A 21,608-nucleotide genomic window follows, 5' to 3' on the forward strand; every position below is an offset into this window, starting at 1 on the left:
CAAAAAGCAAGGAGTAAACAATGAATTCCAAATCTGTGTTGAAAATATTAAAGGATAGCAGGTGATTATGAAGTAGAAGCTAAGCAAACAGGCCACAGTTGGCTTTAAATCCAAGTTCCAAATCTTACTCTGCGACATAACACTGGTTACCTAACCTCTCTCTAAGGTCAGTTTGCTATACTACAATATGAGTATAATAATAACTACATCAGTATGGGTGCAAAGAAGAGAAACTAAGACAGCATGTCTGAAATATAAAGAACAATGCCTGATACACAGAGAACAATCAGTAGATGTTAAATGCTGTTTTCTTTTTGCAAAGAATATCCATGCAAGTGAGCTCACAAGAATTTAACATTTAGACGATGCTTCTTCCTTATGCTTTTGAAGGACATATGTAGCTTACAAATAGGTAATCCCAAAGATATACATATATTGATTTTACAGCAGTGAAACATTGTATGGTATATAAATAATCAGCTCTAAAAATTCTTGGAATTCTTCATACGTACCGAGTGGGTACGGAGTGCTGCAATGGTTTTTGAAAGTGCCATTTCCCATAATTCATCAATATAGGCTCTATTTACTAAGCCCTGGGTTGTATGTAAAATGTGATCTTCAACCACAAAAAAGCTAAGATAGAAGAAAAAAGAATAGCTGTCAGAAATTAGCTGTAATAATACCTCTAGGATTTGAAAAACATTAACAGCTGTCATCAAGTTCAAACATAAAATTCTATTTTTGTTATCAGAAAGTGACTATTTAGACTGAGAATTATATCCACAACTGGAGATTGAACCCAGAGTATTTGCACTTACCTACATACCCACCCTTTTAAAAATTTTGAGACAGGGTCACCCTAAGTCACTATGTGGTCAAGCCAAAACTTGAACCCGATGATCATCCTACCTGAGCCTGGAGTGCTGGAATTACAGGTATGCACTGCCACATCCAAATCTAATTTCCATTTATTTTTAAAAACCAGGTCACCAATATGTTGAAAAATGGTAACAGATTTTTCAGAGATAATGAAATCTTATATTTATGCTGATATATATACAAGTATATATCTATCAATATGTATGCATATATATATATATATCCAACATTATATCAAAGTGTAGACTCTCTTAACAAAATGTTGAAAAAGTACCTTACAAATGTTTTTTTAAAAGAAAATTTATTTTTAAATATCTTTTGTGGCTTCTTGTTATGCATTTAAAATGTACCTTCAGCTATCTTGCTTATTGTTACTTGTTAATTAAAATAATTCTTTATTAGGAAATTATATATCTTAATCAAAATTATCAAATACACTGAAAAAATCTAAGCTGATAATGAAAAAAGACAGAAATTTAATGGAAGAATACAACTTATGCCCCTGTCTTTCAACTGTAGTCATTATTTTAAAGTAGAACAAACTGCCGATATTAGGAATAGTTCCTGTGGAATTAAAACCCCATACTACTATACATACTCTAGTGGCTAGATGATGGTGATAGTACAGCCCACAGGATAAACTCGGCCTACTGCCTATTTTTATGAAGATTATTTAACTGGAACACAGCCACTCTCACCCATTTATACATTGTCTGTAGCTGCTTTCAGAGTATGAAATAGCTGAAGAGTTGTGACACAGTGTCTATGGCCATTTATACCTAAAATACTACCTGTCTCTTTCAGAAAAAGCTTGTCAACTTTGGAAGACTATATGGTTTTATACACAAACAATAGAGAAATAAAACATCAATATAATAAAATTACAATTTGATGTCTTCCTTTATCCACAAAAAGTACTCAACAATATAATGCTGAAACCAATAGCATGTTCTTAAATCACACATAAAAAAAATTTAAACCTGTCTTAAGAATTTTTTAAAGAGTAAAAATAATTTCCTAATGAATATATCATTTATTTTTCCAAGTCTCACAAATCTATGAATTGAAAGTAAAGAAAAATTTGAAAATATACATATACATACCCTACGATTTGATTAAAATATTTCCTGTAGCCTTCTAAAGTTTCATGCTGAAACAGAGCAAAAGGAAAAAGTTACTGCTTCTAATTTATTACATTAAGGCAAAGTTAAAATCAGCTATCTAATCTTGAGGCTCAGTGCCCTAAACCAATGATGGTGAGCTTTTTAGAGACAAGTGCCCAAACCACAAAACAAAAGTCACTGTTGTAGTCAAGGTTTGCAAGGGAACAGATTTAATACATAATTTATAGGATTATTTTATGATATGTATACAAAAATGTGAAATGTAGAACAATAGAGGGGGTCTGTCCACACATGAGAGACCCAAAGTATCCAGTTGAGGGCATTGGTCCCACATCAATGTCCTGCATGAGTCCAGTTGAAGACCTAGAACCCATGGCAATATCCTCCACAAATCCTGTCTAGTGCCCACAACAATGTCCCATGCAAATCTGTATCAAGGATCTGTACTGGGAAGGCCCAAAGGTGAGTGGTGGAAGCTAGAAAGTCTGCACTGGTGGAATTAAGTATCTGTGCCACCAGACTGGAGGATCTCCACTAGAACCAGGAAGCAATCCTCAAGCACCAAAACTCCCCCCAAAAGAATGGCAGCCATCTTCTCAGTGACAGTGAGGACCTGAGCCCCTCCAACATTGAGAACGGCTGAGTTCATATCAGGAAAACCACCTTGACAAGTTTCTCCAGGAGAACTGGCAGCCCATTATCTTCTCCTCTAGTTTACCTTTTATGCTGTTGGCAGTAATTCTCAGGGGGCCTTCCATGCCCAGAACCACATTCAATAAGCAGGGTACTACAAGGTGACAATTACACCCACTTATTTATTAAAAAGTGCCAACACTGCAATTAAACCTGAGTAATACTGAACTTTAGTTTAGAAAAAAAGATCTGATGCTCAACTCCTGGGGCAACTTGGCTCACATGCCAATGGAGAGAGCTCTGAGTGCCAACTTCAGCACGTGTCCCATAGGTTCACCACCACTGCCGAGATGGTAAGATAGACATACTGATAGTACCTGATGGCTGAATGTTGAACTTGTGAGCATTTTGTTCAGTTACATATGAAAACCACAAAGACTGAGATTTATTGGCAAAACAAAGACATAATCAGGGGCCACAAGGCCTGAGGCTAGGTAAGTCATTCAAGCCACATTCTCAGAAGTTCCTACAGTGACTGTTAAGAAAATGCTCATAAGGCTGCTGAAAGACTTGCCTCTTTCCCCAACGTCAATACCAGTCATCTTCCTGATGGCAACAAGATGGTTCCTGTGAGGAGCCCCACTGTCTGCCAAGAAGCTATAAGAGAGGACAGGGCTTCTCAGCCCAGTTCAAACTGTGACATCTAAGACACTCCTGTGGGTGCCTAACATCTGCCTAGAGTTCTATTTCCCCCTGAGCAGACTGTTAATGAATATGACAAGTTGGCAGACAATGCCCCCCTTACTTCAGCTTCTGTTAGTTGCCCAGGTTAACAGTCCCTCTTACGGTTCCTGTCACTTCTGTTTCTTGGTACCTGGTCACTGCGATGCATATTGCAAGAAGCAATCAAAGACAAATACTATGACTCTGTATTTCCCCTTTGAACCACATAAAAACTTCCCTCCCTGAGCACTCAAATTCTGATATTTTGGGAATGATCCGGCTCAGTGCCCTTCAACATAAATAAACCTGCCTGAAAATCTTGGTATCGTTTCAGTGTTTCTGTTTCAGTTGATGATAGAACGAAGTGAACCAATACATATCTAGTATGTACATGACTGGTTGACACAACAATCAATAGATACCATTTGCTATTCGTACGGCAACACACATCCACATCATACACACACACTCAGTTACCAGACAAGAAAAGGGAAATGTTACCATGTTTGACGGGGGCTGGAGCACCAATCTGGCCTGTTTTCGCCTCTGTTTTCGATAGTAGTTCTCAAATGTTTCCCGGGCACCCTGTAAAATGAACACAAAGAGATAAGCTGACGCAGCTGGAGTAGTACTCTTAAATTCCAAGGGAAAAGAGAAAACTCCAGGTCTGAATTTGAGGCAGCACCGCTATTTTTCACAATCGTAATAATTATTGAAAATAAAAATTAATGATTACCATTTATTAATCCTTACTTGCAAATTCCATAAAAGGGACATAAGATTTTTACAACAAAATTACCAGAATTCAACTACCTGTAAAACCAAACTATTTTCTGGGTCAATAATCACAAATTTATAAATTCAAAAAAATGAAGGAAAACCACCATTGCTTATAGTAACAAATGAGAAAAATGTGCCTTAAAACTCCTAGGATACCCCAGAAGAAAAATGTTCAGAATTAAAACCAGCCTTCAAATAAATCATGAGCAAAGGCTATCAGAACATAAAAAAAGGATAAGAACTAAGAATGGTAAGTCCATCTTGCCAACAGAATAGTCACTGGACTGAACCCTTCAAAAAAGAAACAAATCCCTGAATGTTTTTGGTATCCAATTTCCGTATTTCATTTAGGGATTCCAAGGTGAAAATGAGAGAACAATATTGAGTTCACAAGGTCTGTACGCATGAGTTCCGTACTGGCTTCAACCGTGTCTTCCCAAACTTCATGTCATTCCTAGAACCTCAGAATGTGACCTTATACCATTGCAGATGTAACCAGATAAATTAGATGTGGTTACATTAGCATAGGGTGAGCTTCACTACTTAAATGATATCCTTAAAGACACAGAAGTGCAGACTCAGTGGGTTGTCACCCTGTGAATAAAAAGATAAACTAAAGCAATCCAGCTAAAAACCAAAAATACCAAGAATTGGTGATATCACCAGTGGAAGTCAGAAAGAGGCAAGGATTCTACCTAGAGTCTCAGAGGAAGTAATGTCTTTTTAATACCTTGAATCTGAATTTTGAAGTACCTGAACCGAATAGAATAAATTTCTGCTATCTTGGGGCACCTAGTATATGGCACTCTTATTGTAGCCCCTATCGGAAACTAGTGCAAACCTCAAGGTTTTTAAAATAACCCACATATACCATATGATTAAATTTCATTTTATATCAAAGGCTTTTCCAAATAAGCAAAAGTAAAAAAAAAAAAATAGCACATCACAGAAGTAAAGAACACCGATTTTGAAAACAAGTGATTACATTAAAATTGTGGCTGTGCTCCTTATTAATTGTATAACTGCTATAAACACCTGTATCACTCTCTTTCCACCAATTTAAATCCTACTATTTAACTTCCACCTACACATGTTCTGTGGTTTTTCTCATTTGCAGAAATGCCAATTTCATATGGTTGTTGTGAGTATTTAGAAAAGTAACAAAGCTCTTAAAACAGTGTTTGCCAGTAATAAGCATTTATGCGAGTGTTATTTAAAAAAACATGAAATTGATGATACAAGTGAAAGGCTTAAGGGCTAGGGATTTAGCTTAGCGGTGTAAGCACCTGCCTGGCAAGCATGAGGTCGTGAGTTTGATCCCTGGTACCAAAAACAAAAACAAACAAACAAATAAAAAAGCAAAAAAGTGAAAGGCTCATCCAATTTGCTCAGTTTTTTCTGTCTCCCTAAAATTTGAGGAATTTTATTTAACATGACTTGTTTCATTACTAAATTTACCCTAAATTGAGAAGATTCACTTAAGGTACAAGGTCATGCAATCACACTAAGGTAGCTCAGGAGTTGCAAACATTTTCTCTGCAGGGTGAGAGAGTAAATAATTTAGGTTGGTGGGCAACTACTAAACTCTGTTCTGTTTTTGTGCTGCAAAAGCAGCCAGAGCCAACACATAAATGAGCAAGTGTGTCTGGGTCCAATAAAATCTTATTTGTGGAAAGTGAACTCGAATTTTATAAAATTTTCATCTATTGTGAAATATTATTTTCTTCTGATTTTAAAAACATGAAAAATATTTTCAGTTAATAAGTACATAGACACAAGTAGCAATCTGGACTTGGCTCATGGATTACAATTGGTTAAGCCCTGTTGTACTTTAAAAACAAGGGTCTTAAAATACTACAGTGATTACAATTATATATAACAAGTTTTTCTGCTTATACAATGAAATCAAATAGAACAGGTATCTCAAGGTTTTTTTCATCCGTAAGTCAATGAATAAGCAATGATTCTATTTAAGAAATAAGTGGAAACTATTTAATTTGTTAAAGTTATTTCCTACTTGCCACTAGTACACAGCACAGTGGTATTAAATGTCAAATACATTCTGTACACACTGAAAGTCTTTTTTATTTTAAGGTTCACATTAAGCCCTAAACAACTTTATCATTCCGATGTGGCATACCTATTCAACATATTTTAGTCAATATATGCTTACTTAGGAATTTAGGGAAAGCATTCTTTCCAATTAGATCACAATATGCTAATTTGACTTTTTTTTTTTTGGTTAATTATAGAAAACATGAAATTCTATATAAAAAATCAAATCATGAGCTGCTACTTAATTTCAAACTGGATACAGTTTTGCCTTTTAGATATTACATGAATAGAATAAAAAATATTTATCTTCCTTACTTACAAAAGTAAGTTAGATATTCCTTAATGGACACTAAATGAATTTATGCTTGATTATTTTATTCCCTTTGGCAGTTCTGTCCTCTTAATACTTAAAGCATGAGTTTAAAAAGTAATTGTTTGAAATAGAGCAGCTAAGTAACTAGTGAAGAGCCTCACAGGTTTTAGTTCCGATACAAAGTTTCTTAATCACCTACATTTTTTAAAAAAGAAGCTGTTTGAACACATAAGTAAAGAGATACAAAATAACAGGCAGATAAAGGAAAGGGTTTTTTTCCTCTCTTCCATTCATCACTAGTATTACACAGGTCCAAGGCTTTGTGATAATACACACAATATCATAGAAAATTCATATTTATACCCAAGAACTTGCCATGTGACAGGTCAGGCCTTCAAGCCTTGACTGAACTTATAGCATACAGCGAAAGACTAGCAAATAAATAAGCAATTATATTAAAATGAACTGCAGAATACTATGGATTGGAGTAGTATGGAGGGCCTAGAGGGAGAGAGGCAGGGAGAGGGAAAAGGAGAAGGAGGGGAGGGAGACAGGAAAGAGGAGAGGGGAGAGAGGAGAGGAGAGACGAGAGGGGGAGGAGAGAGACTGTAAATGCACTTTATTGTGTGGGTGGTGTCAAAAAAGAAAACAGGTTTAAAACAATCATTTATACTCCTAAGTGAAGAATGAATCAGAAGAGTAAGCCAGGAAAATAATGATTCTAGTAGACATAAAAAAGGTTGTGAAGTGGGGGAGACATCACATATGAATATGACAGTTCTCCAGGGCTGGCATTTTAGAGTGCAAGGTATAGGGATGACAAGAGATGTGGCTGGAGGGCTCTTTACATTATTTGAGCATCAGCTCTAGTTACAGTAAGAGTTTTACACACATTGAATGCCATAATTGCAGACAGTAAAATGAAGAAAGGGAAAATTAGATTTAAAATGATGAAATAGAATCTGAGAGACATTTAGGAGGTACATGCTGGTAATTGATTCACTGTAGTGATAAGGGATGAGAAAGAAAAACGGCTGATGCTACATTGTTATCTGGGTAACTATTGGACAATATCAAGAAATACAGTTAGGCAGAAAAGAGGCAAGGAATGCTTAAGTGATTTGCAATTTCTGGACACAAAATTACCCAAGGATCCAAATTTGTATTCCTTAGGCTTGTTTAGGAACCCTAGGCTTATCTGCTTTTGCTTAGAGGTTCATCACCCAAAAATGCCTTAAAGATACTATGACTTCAAAAGAAGGTAGTAGGAACAGAACTAAGGTAGATATTTTACATAATGATCTTTAAGAGTTGCTCAGATCACAAGACACAAACACGCAAAATTGTTCAAGTACTATGAATGTTAACTGTTTGTTCCGCAAACTTACAGAATTTTTAGCAATATCATCTTAGCTATCCCAAGTGTGTTTATACAAATTTAGATATTTTTTCTTTTCCCTTCCTTTTTCTTTTTCCTTTTTTTCCCTGAGATATTGGGGCTTTTTTCTCCTTTGAGCAGATTCTTATCCTTTCACTGTATTTATTGAGGATTTTGTATCTTATGTAATCTTACCATATAGACAACTATTTAGAAGAAAACAAGACACATTATGGTAGCCACTGTAGATCTCCTGTTGTCTTGCTTTGAAATCTGTGTCACTTACATTGTTTTCTTCTGATCTGCTTTGTTCTGTGTTGTTATGTTTAGTTTTACCCTCTTAAAAATAAAGAAAAGATTTTATAACTTCATAAACTAACCTAGTTGAGAAGGTAAAGGGAAAAATTCTTCATGGAATTAAGATGAAGAAACAGAAATCAGAGTATGTTTTTAGGAAATACTGCTTAGACGACCTGTCTTAAAGGATAACTCCAAGAACACATATACACCTATGTCCATTTTTAACTCTGCTTAACAAAATCTGTCCATGCCTTGCCTTAAAAGTTTTTTTCTTGACAAGTCAAGAACCTACAGGGTAGGCCAAATTGAGGTCATCTGTTCCTTGGAGTAGCTTCTCAAACTCTGTTCAGTGACAGTATCATTATTGAGAGAGAAAGAAGATATGTACAATTCATCTTCATTATTGACAGATTCTGCACTTGTAAATTTGCCTATAGTATTTCCATGAGTTTTGTAACTCCAAAATCAGTATTCACAGATCTTTCAGAGTCCTGTGCAGTTTTGAAAAATTTAAATTACTGAATGCACACATTTCCAGTTAAGGTCAAACAAAGCCAACTTTATGAATGCTTGTTTTATTTTTCATACTGTAAACAAATACCATTTTCACAATCTACCCAGTGGTAGTTTTTTGCATTTTTGAGCTTTTTCTTAGAGATTTTGATGTTTAAAAGGGTTCCAACTAAAATACTGCCTGTGTTCCTAAACTCGAGAAGACTTGTGAAGTTATAGAAAAACACGTGTTATATAAGCATCATTTAATGACTCATATACTGCTGTTTACCGAGTTCAGTGTTACTCAATAACATGTTAAATAGAGATCTTTACACATAAATACTTGTAAGTCAAAGTGATACATTGACCAGTTGATGAAATATAACCAGACTCTCTCAGGAAACTGTGTATTTCCTTTAAAAGCAATGGCTGAATATTTGCTAACATTGTGTTCACAGTGACTTTACAGAACATAATTACTATCAACAAAGAAAATTCACTATATTTGGGGAGATACATGAGGATAACTTCTATACTGAACATTTTTAGTGACTCCCTAGTGACAAGTGGTAAGAAGCAGGCATACTTGGGTCAATAGCTGGGAAAATGGATTAGGCTAAAGATGGTTTCAGAATCTTAGCAGAGAGATAATAATCAGAGTGGGGAGTATAATTTAAGGAATACTTACAAAAAACAATTACACAAAGACATAGCAAGGACAGAAGCAAAAAGCCTGACTCTATTATTCAAAGATAACTTTGAACATTACCTTAGAGAAGGTTTACTACTCGACTTAAAATTGAAAGTCTTGCCTAGTACACAAGTCCCTCTTAATTCTTTGCAGGGAGCATCTGCATCTGACACTGTTCATTGTCTTTCTTCTTTCATTTGGCTACAAGTTCCATGAGAACAAGTTTCTAGTTTACCTTGTGTATTATACTCCCAATCACAATAATAGTGTGAAGCATATAGACATTCAATATATATTTCCTTGAGTAAATAACTTAAAATATAAAGTATTAATGTATATATTCCAAAGCTCCATTTTTATATTTACACTACCTCTACCATTGTAATGATTATTTCTTTATAATTATTTGTAGTCATCTCAACCTATTTTTTTGTTTGTTTGGTTGGTTGGTTGTTGGTTGTTGGTTGGTTGGTTGGTTTTGGGGGCGGTTTTGGTTCCAGGGTTCAAACTCATGACCTTGTGCTTGCCACGCAGTCACTGAGTAACTATCAACTTGTTATTTTTCTATCTCCATTTATTCTTTCAAAGTTTGTTCTTCTTTCAGAGACTACACTCTCCTTGTAACAAATTAAGTTTTAAGACTTTCTTCTTGATTTCTACAGAAAGTCATTTTTAGAGTCATGTTTCCTGTGGATTTTTATGATGATGTTCCTTGATCCACTGTAATCAATACATTTTCTCAAATTTCATTTTGCTTTGTATTGTTTTGTTTCCCCAGTGGCTCTATTTTGAACAAAAGTTCCTTCTGGATCGGTGCTTTCTCCCAGGCTCAGCTTGTGGTTTGGCTCTACCCCATTCACTATTCATCTGGCTATATATTGAATATCATTATGGAAACAGCAACAGAGCAGGTTGACATGCCTAAGTCAAAGGCTGTGTCAAAAGCAATCCTAAAACTAAGTCCAGTGTCTAGTAAGTGACTGATCAAATTAGTCTCCTACTATTTAGTTCCAAATATTTAATGATCTGAACTTCTTTATGTGAAGGAAAACCAGAGACTGATTCCAGGATCCCCCACAGACACCATCATCTGTGAGTGATGAAGTTACTTATGTAAAATGAGATAGTATGTGCATATGATGTATACACTTTCTCCCATATAATTTAAATATCTCTAGCTTACTTAAAATATCTAATACAAATGTAAATGCCATATAATTAGTTGTTGTATTGGATTATTTAGGGAATAATGATAAGAAAAAATCTGTATATCATTGATATAGATGCAGTTTTTCCTCAAGAATATTTTTGATATGTGACTGGTTGAATCCATGGAAACAGAGGGCTGACAGCTTTGTCCTGAGTATTCTCCAGCACAGGACAAGCTGTCCTAACACAAGCAATACAACTCTGTTCCTGACCACAGACTCCTGGTAGAATTTAAAAACAAAAACAAAAACAAAAAAACCTGTTTTTCATGTAACACAGGGGTCATTAAATATTATTGTCTATATTCACTTATATTCAAACTTAATCACAAATATGATAGTATTAAGAAGTGGGGCTTTTATACAATGATTAAATCATGAGGGTGGGGTGCTTGTGGATGGGATTAGCCCCTTTTCAAAGGGCTTACAGAAGTCATTTTTTCTTTTCCATTTGTTCCTTTTCGTCGTTTCTGCTACCTGAGAACACAATGTTCTACTCTAATACATGACAAGGCACCATGTTGGGAGCAGAGAGCAGCCAATCCTGCCAGGGCCTTGATTTCACACTTACCAGCCTCCAGAAGCAGAAGAACTACATTTCTAACATTTACACATTATCCAATCTGTGATACTTTGTTACATTAGTAAAAATGGACTAGAATAACAACTAATGTATTTATTAATTCAAGACTGTATTTTCAAACCAAAGGACATACAGTGGAAAAAGAATAAAGTGTACATTTGCTCTAAGTAAACCAGCTAAACATGTGCCACTCAACAAGCAGGTTTTTTGATCCACTTAAACAACCCAACAGTTAGAAAACACTTTACTCAAATTCAAACAAAATGTTAATTATCAGCTTTATTTATCAAAGACCATATAATTTTTCAGATTTTCATGCATCTAGAAGTTTTGGTAAAATTTAAAAAGACTTAGGAACCAAGAAAGGCATTAACATTTTTTGTATTAAGTGTACACTCCCCATTTGAAATTTAATCTAAATACTAAAACTTCTATTATTATAACTTTACAACAAATTTCTTTTCATTCAGATATAAACTATCGGAGTTAAGTGATCACAACATATCCTGTAATTTTTTTAAAGCAAGAGAAATATTGTCTAAGCTTTATTAACTTAGTTTTATTTTTCCTGGTATCATGGATTGAGCTTAGGGCTTTGCACTGAGCTAGTTCCTCAGCCTTTTTGTTTTTATTTTTTTGAAACTGAGCTCAAACCTGTGATCCTCCTACCTCAGTCTCCCAGAAAGCTAGGATTACAGATAGGCAGCATCATGCCCATCTTATTAACCTCAATCACTGAATACTTTATACAATATCCATATTTCATTTAAATAGTTAATATTATTTCACACCCTATGATAAACTTGATGAAAAGCACTAAGGATCAAATATTCTAAAGTAAGCCTAATCATTAATCTTAACATTATATTTAACAAGGAAATAACACTTCTCAGGCTATGCAAGAAATAGTTCTTTCTAAAAAATGTTTTTCTTATAGCTGCATTTTCTAAAAGGTTTATTTCTTTTTAAATTACAAATTATAAAAATAAAATATGATTTGTAGAAAAAGTAACACTAATTTTGCAGGAATAAAGGGAGAGAGAGAATAGCAAGGAGGGACGGAGGAAGAAAGGAAGGAAGGGCCACACAAAATTACAATATTTGAGCATTGGGCATGTTGGTGCACACCTGTAATCCCAGCACTCAGGAGGCTGAGGCAGGAGGATCCTTATGAATTCCAGGCCAGCCTGGACTAAGCATAAGTTTAAGGCCAGCCTGAACTCATAGCAACACCCTGTGTCACAAAACAAAACAAAAAATTCCAACATTTGGAGATAATTACAATTTATTTTTTGATATGTATTACAGGCTATTTTGCCTTACGAACAGATAGATAGTCACACATACAAATGCACATAAATAGGGTCATATATTACATAGTCTTTTTATTGAACTTTGCATGGAAAATTCTTTTCTCCAACATCGTAATTTGGTACAACCCAATTTTACTAAGAACACTGTTCCAACTCCCTTTCTTTAAACAAATACTTTATTTGCTCACCAGGCAAATGCTAGAATCATTGAAAAATGTTTAATAATAAAAATAAAGACACAAGTGAAAACCTTCAATTCTTCTCCATGTGTCTAGACACTTGTCTGGATATAAACTAGGAAACATAAACAATATTGCCACTTAGTATGAACATAAGTGTGAGGCTTTTTTTGTCTGTAAAAGTAATGAATTTGACTGCTTACAAAGTTCAAAGCCAAATTTTCATCATAGGCTACAAATGTTCACCATTAAGCAAACAAACATGTTAAGGGAAAAAGAGAAGCCCAGATGAAAGACATTTCCATGGATTTCTTTCTTCATAAAAGATGAATATATACTACATATAGTCAGCCCTCCAAATCTATAGTTTCAACCATGGATTGAAAACTTTGTCTTTGTACTGAACACATACAGACTATTTAACAATATAGTATTACAACTGCTTATACAGATTTGCATTGTCCTGGGTAGTAAAACCAATCTAGTGATGATTTAAGGTATTTGGGAAGATATATACAAGTTACATGCAAATGTCATCCCATTTTATAAATGGACTTGAGTACCTACATATTTTGGCTTCTGCAGGGGAAACGAATCCCCTACAGACTCTAAAAGACAACTGTACACAGACATGTGAGTATCTCACATGATTACTAGGCCAATCCTTCTAAACATTAGTGGCAACTCCACAACTATTTTGCAGAGGAAAAATGTTTGCACCTGGATCCTTCCTCATACAGGCAAGATATCTACATGGTATGGAAGAATACCCGTTACATACTTTTCATTATTTAAATGCCATTATAGAGCTGGCTGAACAGTGCATCTAGGAAATTTTTGCTGGTAGGTATCATTATGAGGTTTATGGGACTGCGGGCTGAGTCCTCCTCACTGACCATAACCCTCAAGTTGAGAAGCACCTAAGGATAATCAGACATACAACAAGGGAGTGAAATAGAAGAAAATCACATGCTATTGTTCTTCTCGCTCACAGGAAGCAATACTTGCATTTGGTCTTGGACAAAGCCTGTAATTTCACCACCCTCACTGCAGCTGGAATTCCCTTTTAACTATCACAGCATCCAAGTGAAGACAGGTTTACTCAGTTTAGAAAAAAAGAAAAAAGAAAAACTAAAAGGGCTATTTTAATTTGCTTCCATGTGTAAAGGGGAATACTTTTCATAGGGCCCCATAATGATGTTCAGCGGGATATTACACTTCACCATATGGCTAATTTGCACAGCAGGCCCAAAACAGGATTTTCTTTCATTAGAACTGCTCTAAGATGAGACTACAGAAACATGTGTAAGGAACAAATTCAAGGTGCCCCCTATTGCTTAAATCTAGAAACATTCAAGTCACAGATCCAACAGCTCAGAGAATTCTACATCAGGGTCATTCAAGAGTCATAGTGCTATTAGTCACAACTCCTCTTTCCCTATATTAGGGCTTTGAAAAATGTCCAAATTTCAAGGGCCATGTATTGTCAAAACACTTAGGAAAATAAACTAGTGTGCGAAAAGAATAATTGTTCTGATAGATAATTTATCACTAAAAACATTACTTCCAAATGCCCCAATTCTTGATATCACTCAATTAGCCTACAAAAATGAATCTACATAAACTTCTGACCCTTTCTGAAAAAAGCAGAGGCAGTCTGATACTCTAACAAAGTCTTGTTTATTTTTAAGATGGCTCTTCTAACCTGTGTTTGTCTTGGCATTTCCTCCTTCTGCTATACCCAAACTTAAACCACAGTAGAGCATCCCCTCCAGGGACTAACACAGTCTACAGAATTTTAAAACAGAAAAAGAAAGATATCTGATGTCTAATGATTACGGAGTAGTTGAGTCTGTGCTTTTGAAGAAAGTAAACAGTATGATTAACAATCTTGGTCTTTGTAATTAGCTTCTCCCTTCCAACACAGAGTGTTAATTCATTAAATATTTTAACAAAGAGTCTTTTATTATCAGATTCAGTTCGGCTGGCTCCTTTCATAGCATTCCCAATTACAACCAATAAAGCTTTAATTGATGACTATTTTTTATAACCTTTGACCCAAGATGATAAACAGTGGTACCTTAAAGTGAAAGGGTAAACCTCAAAGGGAATAGTGTCTTAATCATGCTTAGTAAACCAAACTGTGTAAAATTACAACTTACCTACTGGCCTAGAACAAAAGCACAGACTTCCTCTATAATTAGGGTAATTGATCAGGGAAAGATTTAAATTTCACTTTTAAGGTAAGTGTCCCTTTTATTCATAAAATCCTAACCTGAATAATCTGCATGTAACTGTGTACTTTGTCTACTATCTAAAAAATAAGATTCAATTTGTAGACAAATAAATGTTTTATATAACATGAATTTTAATATAAAGTATCAAAATGCAAGTCATTGTACTATTTTTGAGGTGCACTACGATTTAAATTATAACCCACCATTCCATCCTTTTATTCAGTGGTCTTAACATATCAAGGACCACTAAAAGGTACATATAAATTTTAGACAACTATATATGAATAAAAACTTTGCTGAAATTTTTATACAAATTTCATTAAGTCTGTATATCAACTTAGGAAAAATTCTTAACTTTACTGTACATGTTAGCTTCCAATCTATGAATAGTATGTTTCACTATTCACAATGATTTTCTCTCTCACTATTTTGTAGTTTTCACCATACGGATTCTGTAGATTATTTTTAGATCTATATCCCAAGTATTCTCTACAAATAGCCCATAAAATAGCATTATATTTTAAATTTTGGTATCTTCACATTCACATCTAGTATACAAAAATACAATTGTGTGGTGGATTAACAAAATTGCTACCAGGGGAGTGGGATCATTGTGTGATGACCATGAGGCTTAAGAGCCTTGGGAATGAAGTTGGAAAGTTTTTGAGACACCAGCTAAAGAGCCAGTCCCCAAATGCTGTAAACTACAGAGAACACTGGTCAGAGCCTGGAAAATCAGTAATAACGGAAATGCCACTGTTTAAGATGAAGCTAGGTGGCTTCTGTTGAGGATTGTACGGGCTGTTGGATCCCAGGTGGTATATGTTGTGGTTTGGCAGGAAGCTGGTCTACATTTTGCTTATTTAGAGATATTTCCTGGGTGGCAGAAAATTTGCAATGCAGTCTACTGTTGGGATGGTGGCATGGTTACTGTTGAGAGCTTTTGGCCAGATCTATCTTTCAAATTAAAAGTGAAGAGTATATGAAGTTGTTCATATTACTCTCTTCTTATCCTTTTGATATCTGTAGACTCTATAATGATACCCTTATTTTACTCTCAATATTGGTAATTTGTTCATTCTCCCTTTTTTCTTCATTATGATAGAGATCTGCCTATTTATAATTCTATTCTTTTTTTGGTACTAGGAATCGAACTTACAACCTCCCGCTTGCCAGCCAGGTGTATATCACTCAGCCATATCCCCAGTCCCATTTATAAATCTTTTAAAAAAAATTTTTTTCTCTATTGCTTCATTTCAGTTTTAACAATTTCTATACTTACCATTCTTACTTTTTGGGGGGCTTGCTTTGGGATTATTTTCTCTTTCCTTTTCTAGCTTTTGAGGTTAAAACTTACATTATTGGTTTGAGACTTTTCATCTTTCCTAATGTAAATAGTTTAATACTATAAATTTCACCTGCAACATTGCTTTAGGTATACTCTACACAGTTTCATTGTCATTCATTTCAGTACATACTTTTATTCTTTGACACTTCCTCTTAAACTCAGGTATTATAAGAAGTTTAGTTTCAAGGTGTCTGGAGATTTTCATTTATATTTCTGTTACTGATGTCTAGTCTTGAGTCCACAATTTCAAAATTTGCTGAGGTATATTTTATGATCCACAGTATGGTTTAACTTAGTGTATGTTTTGTGGATGCTTAAAAGGAATGTGTACATATTTCAGCACTGTTGTACAGAGTATTCTATAAATATTTAGTTAACCATCTTGTTGGGTGTTCCCAGCTGACCTATGAATTGTTACAAGTTTTGAAGTAATTAACTGTTACTGTGGATTTAGCACTTTCTCCTTTCAGTTCTTATTTCATATATTTTGAAACTTATTGTTTGGGTTGCACTCACTTAGGATAGCTCTCTCACCTTAATGAACCCACTTTTCTATATAATGTACTTTCATCTTTGGCAATTTTTTTCCTCTGACTCATTTGATATTAATATAGCTGATACTTACTTTCTTTGGTCAATGTTTAAATGATAGGTTTTTTTCCCATTCCTCTTACTTTAAAACTGCTTGCATCATGACATTTGAAGTAATTTTCTTCAAAATTATGTAAACAAAACATACTTAGGTTATAACTCTTTTTCTCCCCTTTTCTTCCTTTTTTATTCATGAGGAGGGATCGATCTATATTTCTCAGACTCAAGGCAATCCCCTGACTCAGCCTCCCAGCATACAGCACCAAACCCTACCTACTTGGGAATTATTTCTTAATCTACTCAGAAAATATGCTATTGAAGTACCTGCTGCAAAGTAAAGAAAATGTCCATAAATTTCATAGTGTTCAATTCTATATAGTTTTCTAGAAATCTATACATTGACAAAAGAGTATCACATTAAGCATTTTATAAAGAAAAAATCTAAATCCATTAAAAACACATGCACAGTGTAAGAATGCTGTACCAGTTTAATTTACTATCAGCTCTAAACTAGAAACAACCTATGTTCATCAGTATTCATAAAAAGGAGTTTCTAGCCAGGTACAGCGGTGCATGTTTCTAATTCCAGCACTTTGGACGCTGAGGCAAGATGATCACAAATTCAAAGCCAAGCTGAATTACATAATGAGTTCAAGGCCAATTTACCACGCAGAGTGAAATCCTATCTCAAAAGTGGAGGGAGGGGTCATAATACTCTACAATTTAAAAAAAGAAAGCAAAATATGCAACAACAAGCATCAATCTCAAAAAGTATTTCAGATAAAATATTTCTATTAATAAATTATAAACAATCTATACATACACCAAAATAAAATGACTGGCTTCTTAACCTTTGAAGAATATACGTAATCAACTGGTGTTAATTTCCTACTTTTTAAAAATTCAGTATCATTTGCTTTTTAAAATTAAATTTTTTTTTTTGTCCTGGGGATCAAATTCATGACTGTGTGCTTGCTAGGCAGGGGCTTAAGCCACTGAGCTAAATCCCCAACTAAAATAAAAAATTTTTAAAATAATTTTAACTAATCAGATCAGAGGAAAATGCTGAAAGAACTTAGGTTCAGATTCCAACAGTATGGCTTAGAACTTTGATTTACCCTTAGTCATGGATCTTATGCAGTTTATTTAATCTTCCTAGATTGCCTCAATTGCACTACCTATAAAATTGGGCTGGTAACATACACAACAAAATTGTCACAAGGATTTTTCTTTCTTCTTCTGTTATTTCTTCCAGCACTGAGAGAGAGAGAGAGAGAGAGAGAGAGAGAGAGAGAGAGAGAGAGAGAGAGAAAGAGACACAGAGAGAGACAGAGACAGACAGAGACAGACACAGAGACAGAGACAGAGAGGGAGTGTGTGTGTGTGTGTGTGTGTGTGTGTGTGTGTGTGTGTGTGTGAAATTTCACAGGCTGGGCTCAAACTTAGGATCTTCCTGCCTGGGATTACACATCTGGGATTATAGGCCTGCACTACCACCCACACCATAGGAATTAACTTTTTATGCAAAGCAAATTACATAGCACAGAATAAGTACTTAATAAGTGGTAGCTATTATCACCATTATCATCAGTTTTAACATTTACCATGTCCTTTCATTGTTGATACAACAAAACTGTATAATTCAGTAAACCTGTACAATGGGAACAAAAACAGTAAAATTGGGTCTATATTTATGGACAAGAAGAGATATTTGTGAAATGGCATATGTTAAAGAGAGAAAGCAAATTATAAAGGAATGCACAGTACAGTATAATTAAATGTCAGTAAAACTACATCAGGTGTGTCTAAAGAACAGTATCAGCAAAGAAGCAGATCAAAATTTTGGTGAAACTATATATAATTTTATTTCTTCAAAATTTTGTATTTTCTTTTAAAACACTAAACAATGACATTCAAAAAATACACAAAGGTACTTCCTTAGTTACCTTTTTTGAAGAAACAAAAAGCAACACAAACATCTATACCAAGGTATCCAAGTGTCCACTGACTAATCTCAGCAGGTCAGGACAGAAGGAACCCAGAGCAGACAATGGTACAATGATTTGTACATAAACTTACAAATGCCAAGACAGAACTTTCCTAGTTGATGCGAGTTTTAAAATAGATAGTCAAGGTTACAACAGAATGACACTGCCTTGCTGTGTTGTTTGAAAAAAAAATGACTATGGAACTAATAGTCATTGTTAACCTGAAATTATCTACCATTTATGACTATAGATACAGTAACTAGCTATCACATGACCCTCAGAAAACACCAAGTGTGCAACTATATGGCCACTATAGAGAGCCACTTCAAACATCAGAAGACATGCTGCACAATGGAAACCCAACACAAAATTTTTAAAGTAGCTAAACAGCTGAAGGCTTCTCTTAAGAAGTGATAAAGTTATGCTTGGAGAGAGGAAATTTTTGCTTTTTTCTGAGTAAGAGGTCCTAATGAAGTCTGATTCTGGAACAAATTGCACAACAACCTGGCAGGCATTATAAAGAACTATTTGGTAATTCAAGGAAGGATGATCTATCCTAAGACTAGTCCAGAATGAATTTGGCTCTGCATAACTTAGGGCTGGCAGGGATCCTTTTATTTTTTTTAAGAAAAAAAGACAAAATTTCAAAACAAGATAACAGAAGAGTAACAATGGTTAATACACTGTATATTGTTACCTTTAAATTAGTTACTCAGAGTGCAAGATATTGGCATTTAATTGTTGAACAATATTAGCATAAACCTTTCTTTTCAATTAACTGACAGAAATTAGTAGTATAACATATATATAATATTCATTAATTTATTTATTTTTGCTTTTCCCTGCCTTCTCTTCTCCATTTTCACATCCCAGTTTCCCTTTCCTTACAGCATTGTTTTTTGTTTTGGTACTGTTAAAAACTGGTTGAAGCTGAATCCTCTGTATTTGTCATGTTCATAAAAAGTATTTCATAGGGGGCTCAGGAAATGAATATTTTAATTATACTGAAATAAGGAAATGGAAAACTAAATCTATGCTTCAGGTTTATAAAGCATATAGTAGAGATTTCTCTTAAAGATGATATAAGTTAACCATAAATGTAAAAATAAGCATTGGCTACCAGTGTTGACAATGTAAGAGGTGGACAGGTTTGAGGATGTAAAAGAAGGGGCCTTATCCATTGTTATGAAATTTTTATTACAAATAATTAATATTAAACAACCACTATACTTATGTATGAGGTAATAACAGTAGCTAGAAGTGTTGTAAATCCTCTCATTTACTCTTCCCTATAACTCTATAAAATTCATTTGTCTATATTTGTAATGAAACTTAAAGCCAAAATTACAGAGATCACTGACAGCAAGACAAGTATTTCTAGTACTACCTCATGTTGTTTCCAACAAACCACCCTTCTCTATGCAAGTTCTCAACCTAGACTCACTTTCAGCAACCTGACAAGGTTAAAGCTCTGGGGTTCTTTAACCAAAAAGTGGATGAAAGTTTCCTTCTGAAACCCTTCCTTCCCTCAAACCAAACTTCAAAAGAGATGAGTAGGACTAAAGTGATTTCAAGAACTCTTCATCAAAATTATTTTAGTGAATGAATGAATGAATTTCACTTGTTAATTATAGATGAAAAGCTTAAAACTCAATAGCCACATTGGGTAATTAAGTCATTTAATTATATACCTGTTTTCCAATTTAAATATAAAATCTGTTTTAAAAAAAAAAAAAAAAGGACCTTCTGGATGTCACTCATGTTTAGCTAGGTGTTGAAATTTTTAGCAATCTACTCACTCCCAACAAGCACCCCTGGACATACTTCTTCAGTCAACTTGATTTGAAACCCACTTGCATAGAATAGAATATATCTGAAATAAGTATTTGTTAAAGGAAGAAAGTATGACTGTATACAAATTGTAATCACTTAGTTTTGTGATATAATTGTTTCCTATCCCTCCTTGTGAAGAGTGACCTGCTACGAGTCTACATAAACCTTGCCTTAAACAACAAAGCACCAAAACATTTTGGTTCTTCAAAACGGTTCACAAAAGAAACACCACCTGGTGTAGTCTGACTGATACATCAGTGGCCTTGAAATACAGGTTGCACAGAGACAAGAAATACGTAAAATTATCCTCCAATGTTTTGTGAACACGCTGTCAAGTTTTTCAGGATAAAGACAGTGCTATATAAAAATCTAGCAGCCTTCTGAAAAATTCTAACAGAATTTTTCTAATAATGTAATACTCAAATACAATCAGTTTAGAACATTTTTATTAAATTTTTTATTAACACATCACATGTAAAGGATTGATTTTATAATATTCCTTCAGTTCAAAACCTACTTTAAAGTCCACAGTATTAAATATATTTTTGCCTATCTTTCATGCTTCATTTCTAATTCCACTTACCTCATCAACGTAAGTACCCACTGTCTATATCATTTATAACATTTTATGTTTAGTCAGATAAGAATGTATTTTTTAAATAAGAACATACATAATTATTCTATAGGTCTGTTCTAATTTATATTAATGAATTACACCATCAGTTATATTATTTTTTACTTTGTTCCTCTCAGGAACATATCCCTGAAATATGTATATTATTACATTTAAACACTGATTATCTATTTAAACACTGATTAACTATTTGGTATATGTTGAATATTGCATCCAATCACATCAAAACATCAGTTTTATTAATCTACCCCTCCAGTAATCAATACTTGATTGCGTCCACTATTTGCTACCATAGAATGACAAGAGAAACCCTCATAAATGTT

At 34.3% G+C, this 21,608-nt stretch overlaps 1 protein-coding gene across 2 annotated transcripts in view; it reads right to left on the reverse strand.

Moving 5' to 3' along the window:
• Exoc6b (exocyst complex component 6B) overlaps positions 1–21,608 on the reverse strand; it is a 541,291-nt gene that overhangs the window by 269,932 nt on the left and 249,751 nt on the right. For both annotated transcript variants that reach the window (XM_003469003.5, XM_063230357.1), the window contains 3 exons: positions 3,861–3,944; positions 1,983–2,029; positions 513–633 (listed from right to left, as the gene is read on the reverse strand). In XM_003469003.5, the coding sequence (XP_003469051.1) occupies positions 513–633; positions 1,983–2,029; positions 3,861–3,944 (252 nt within the window). The remainder of the gene's footprint in view (positions 1–512; positions 634–1,982; positions 2,030–3,860; positions 3,945–21,608) is intronic.

The sequence above is a fragment of the Cavia porcellus genome, unplaced genomic scaffold, assembly GCF_034190915.1.
Source record: "Cavia porcellus strain 051 isolate PalLab524CR breed Dunkin Hartley unplaced genomic scaffold, mCavPor4.1 scaffold_18, whole genome shotgun sequence".
NCBI classification, from domain to species: domain Eukaryota; kingdom Metazoa; phylum Chordata; class Mammalia; order Rodentia; family Caviidae; genus Cavia; species Cavia porcellus.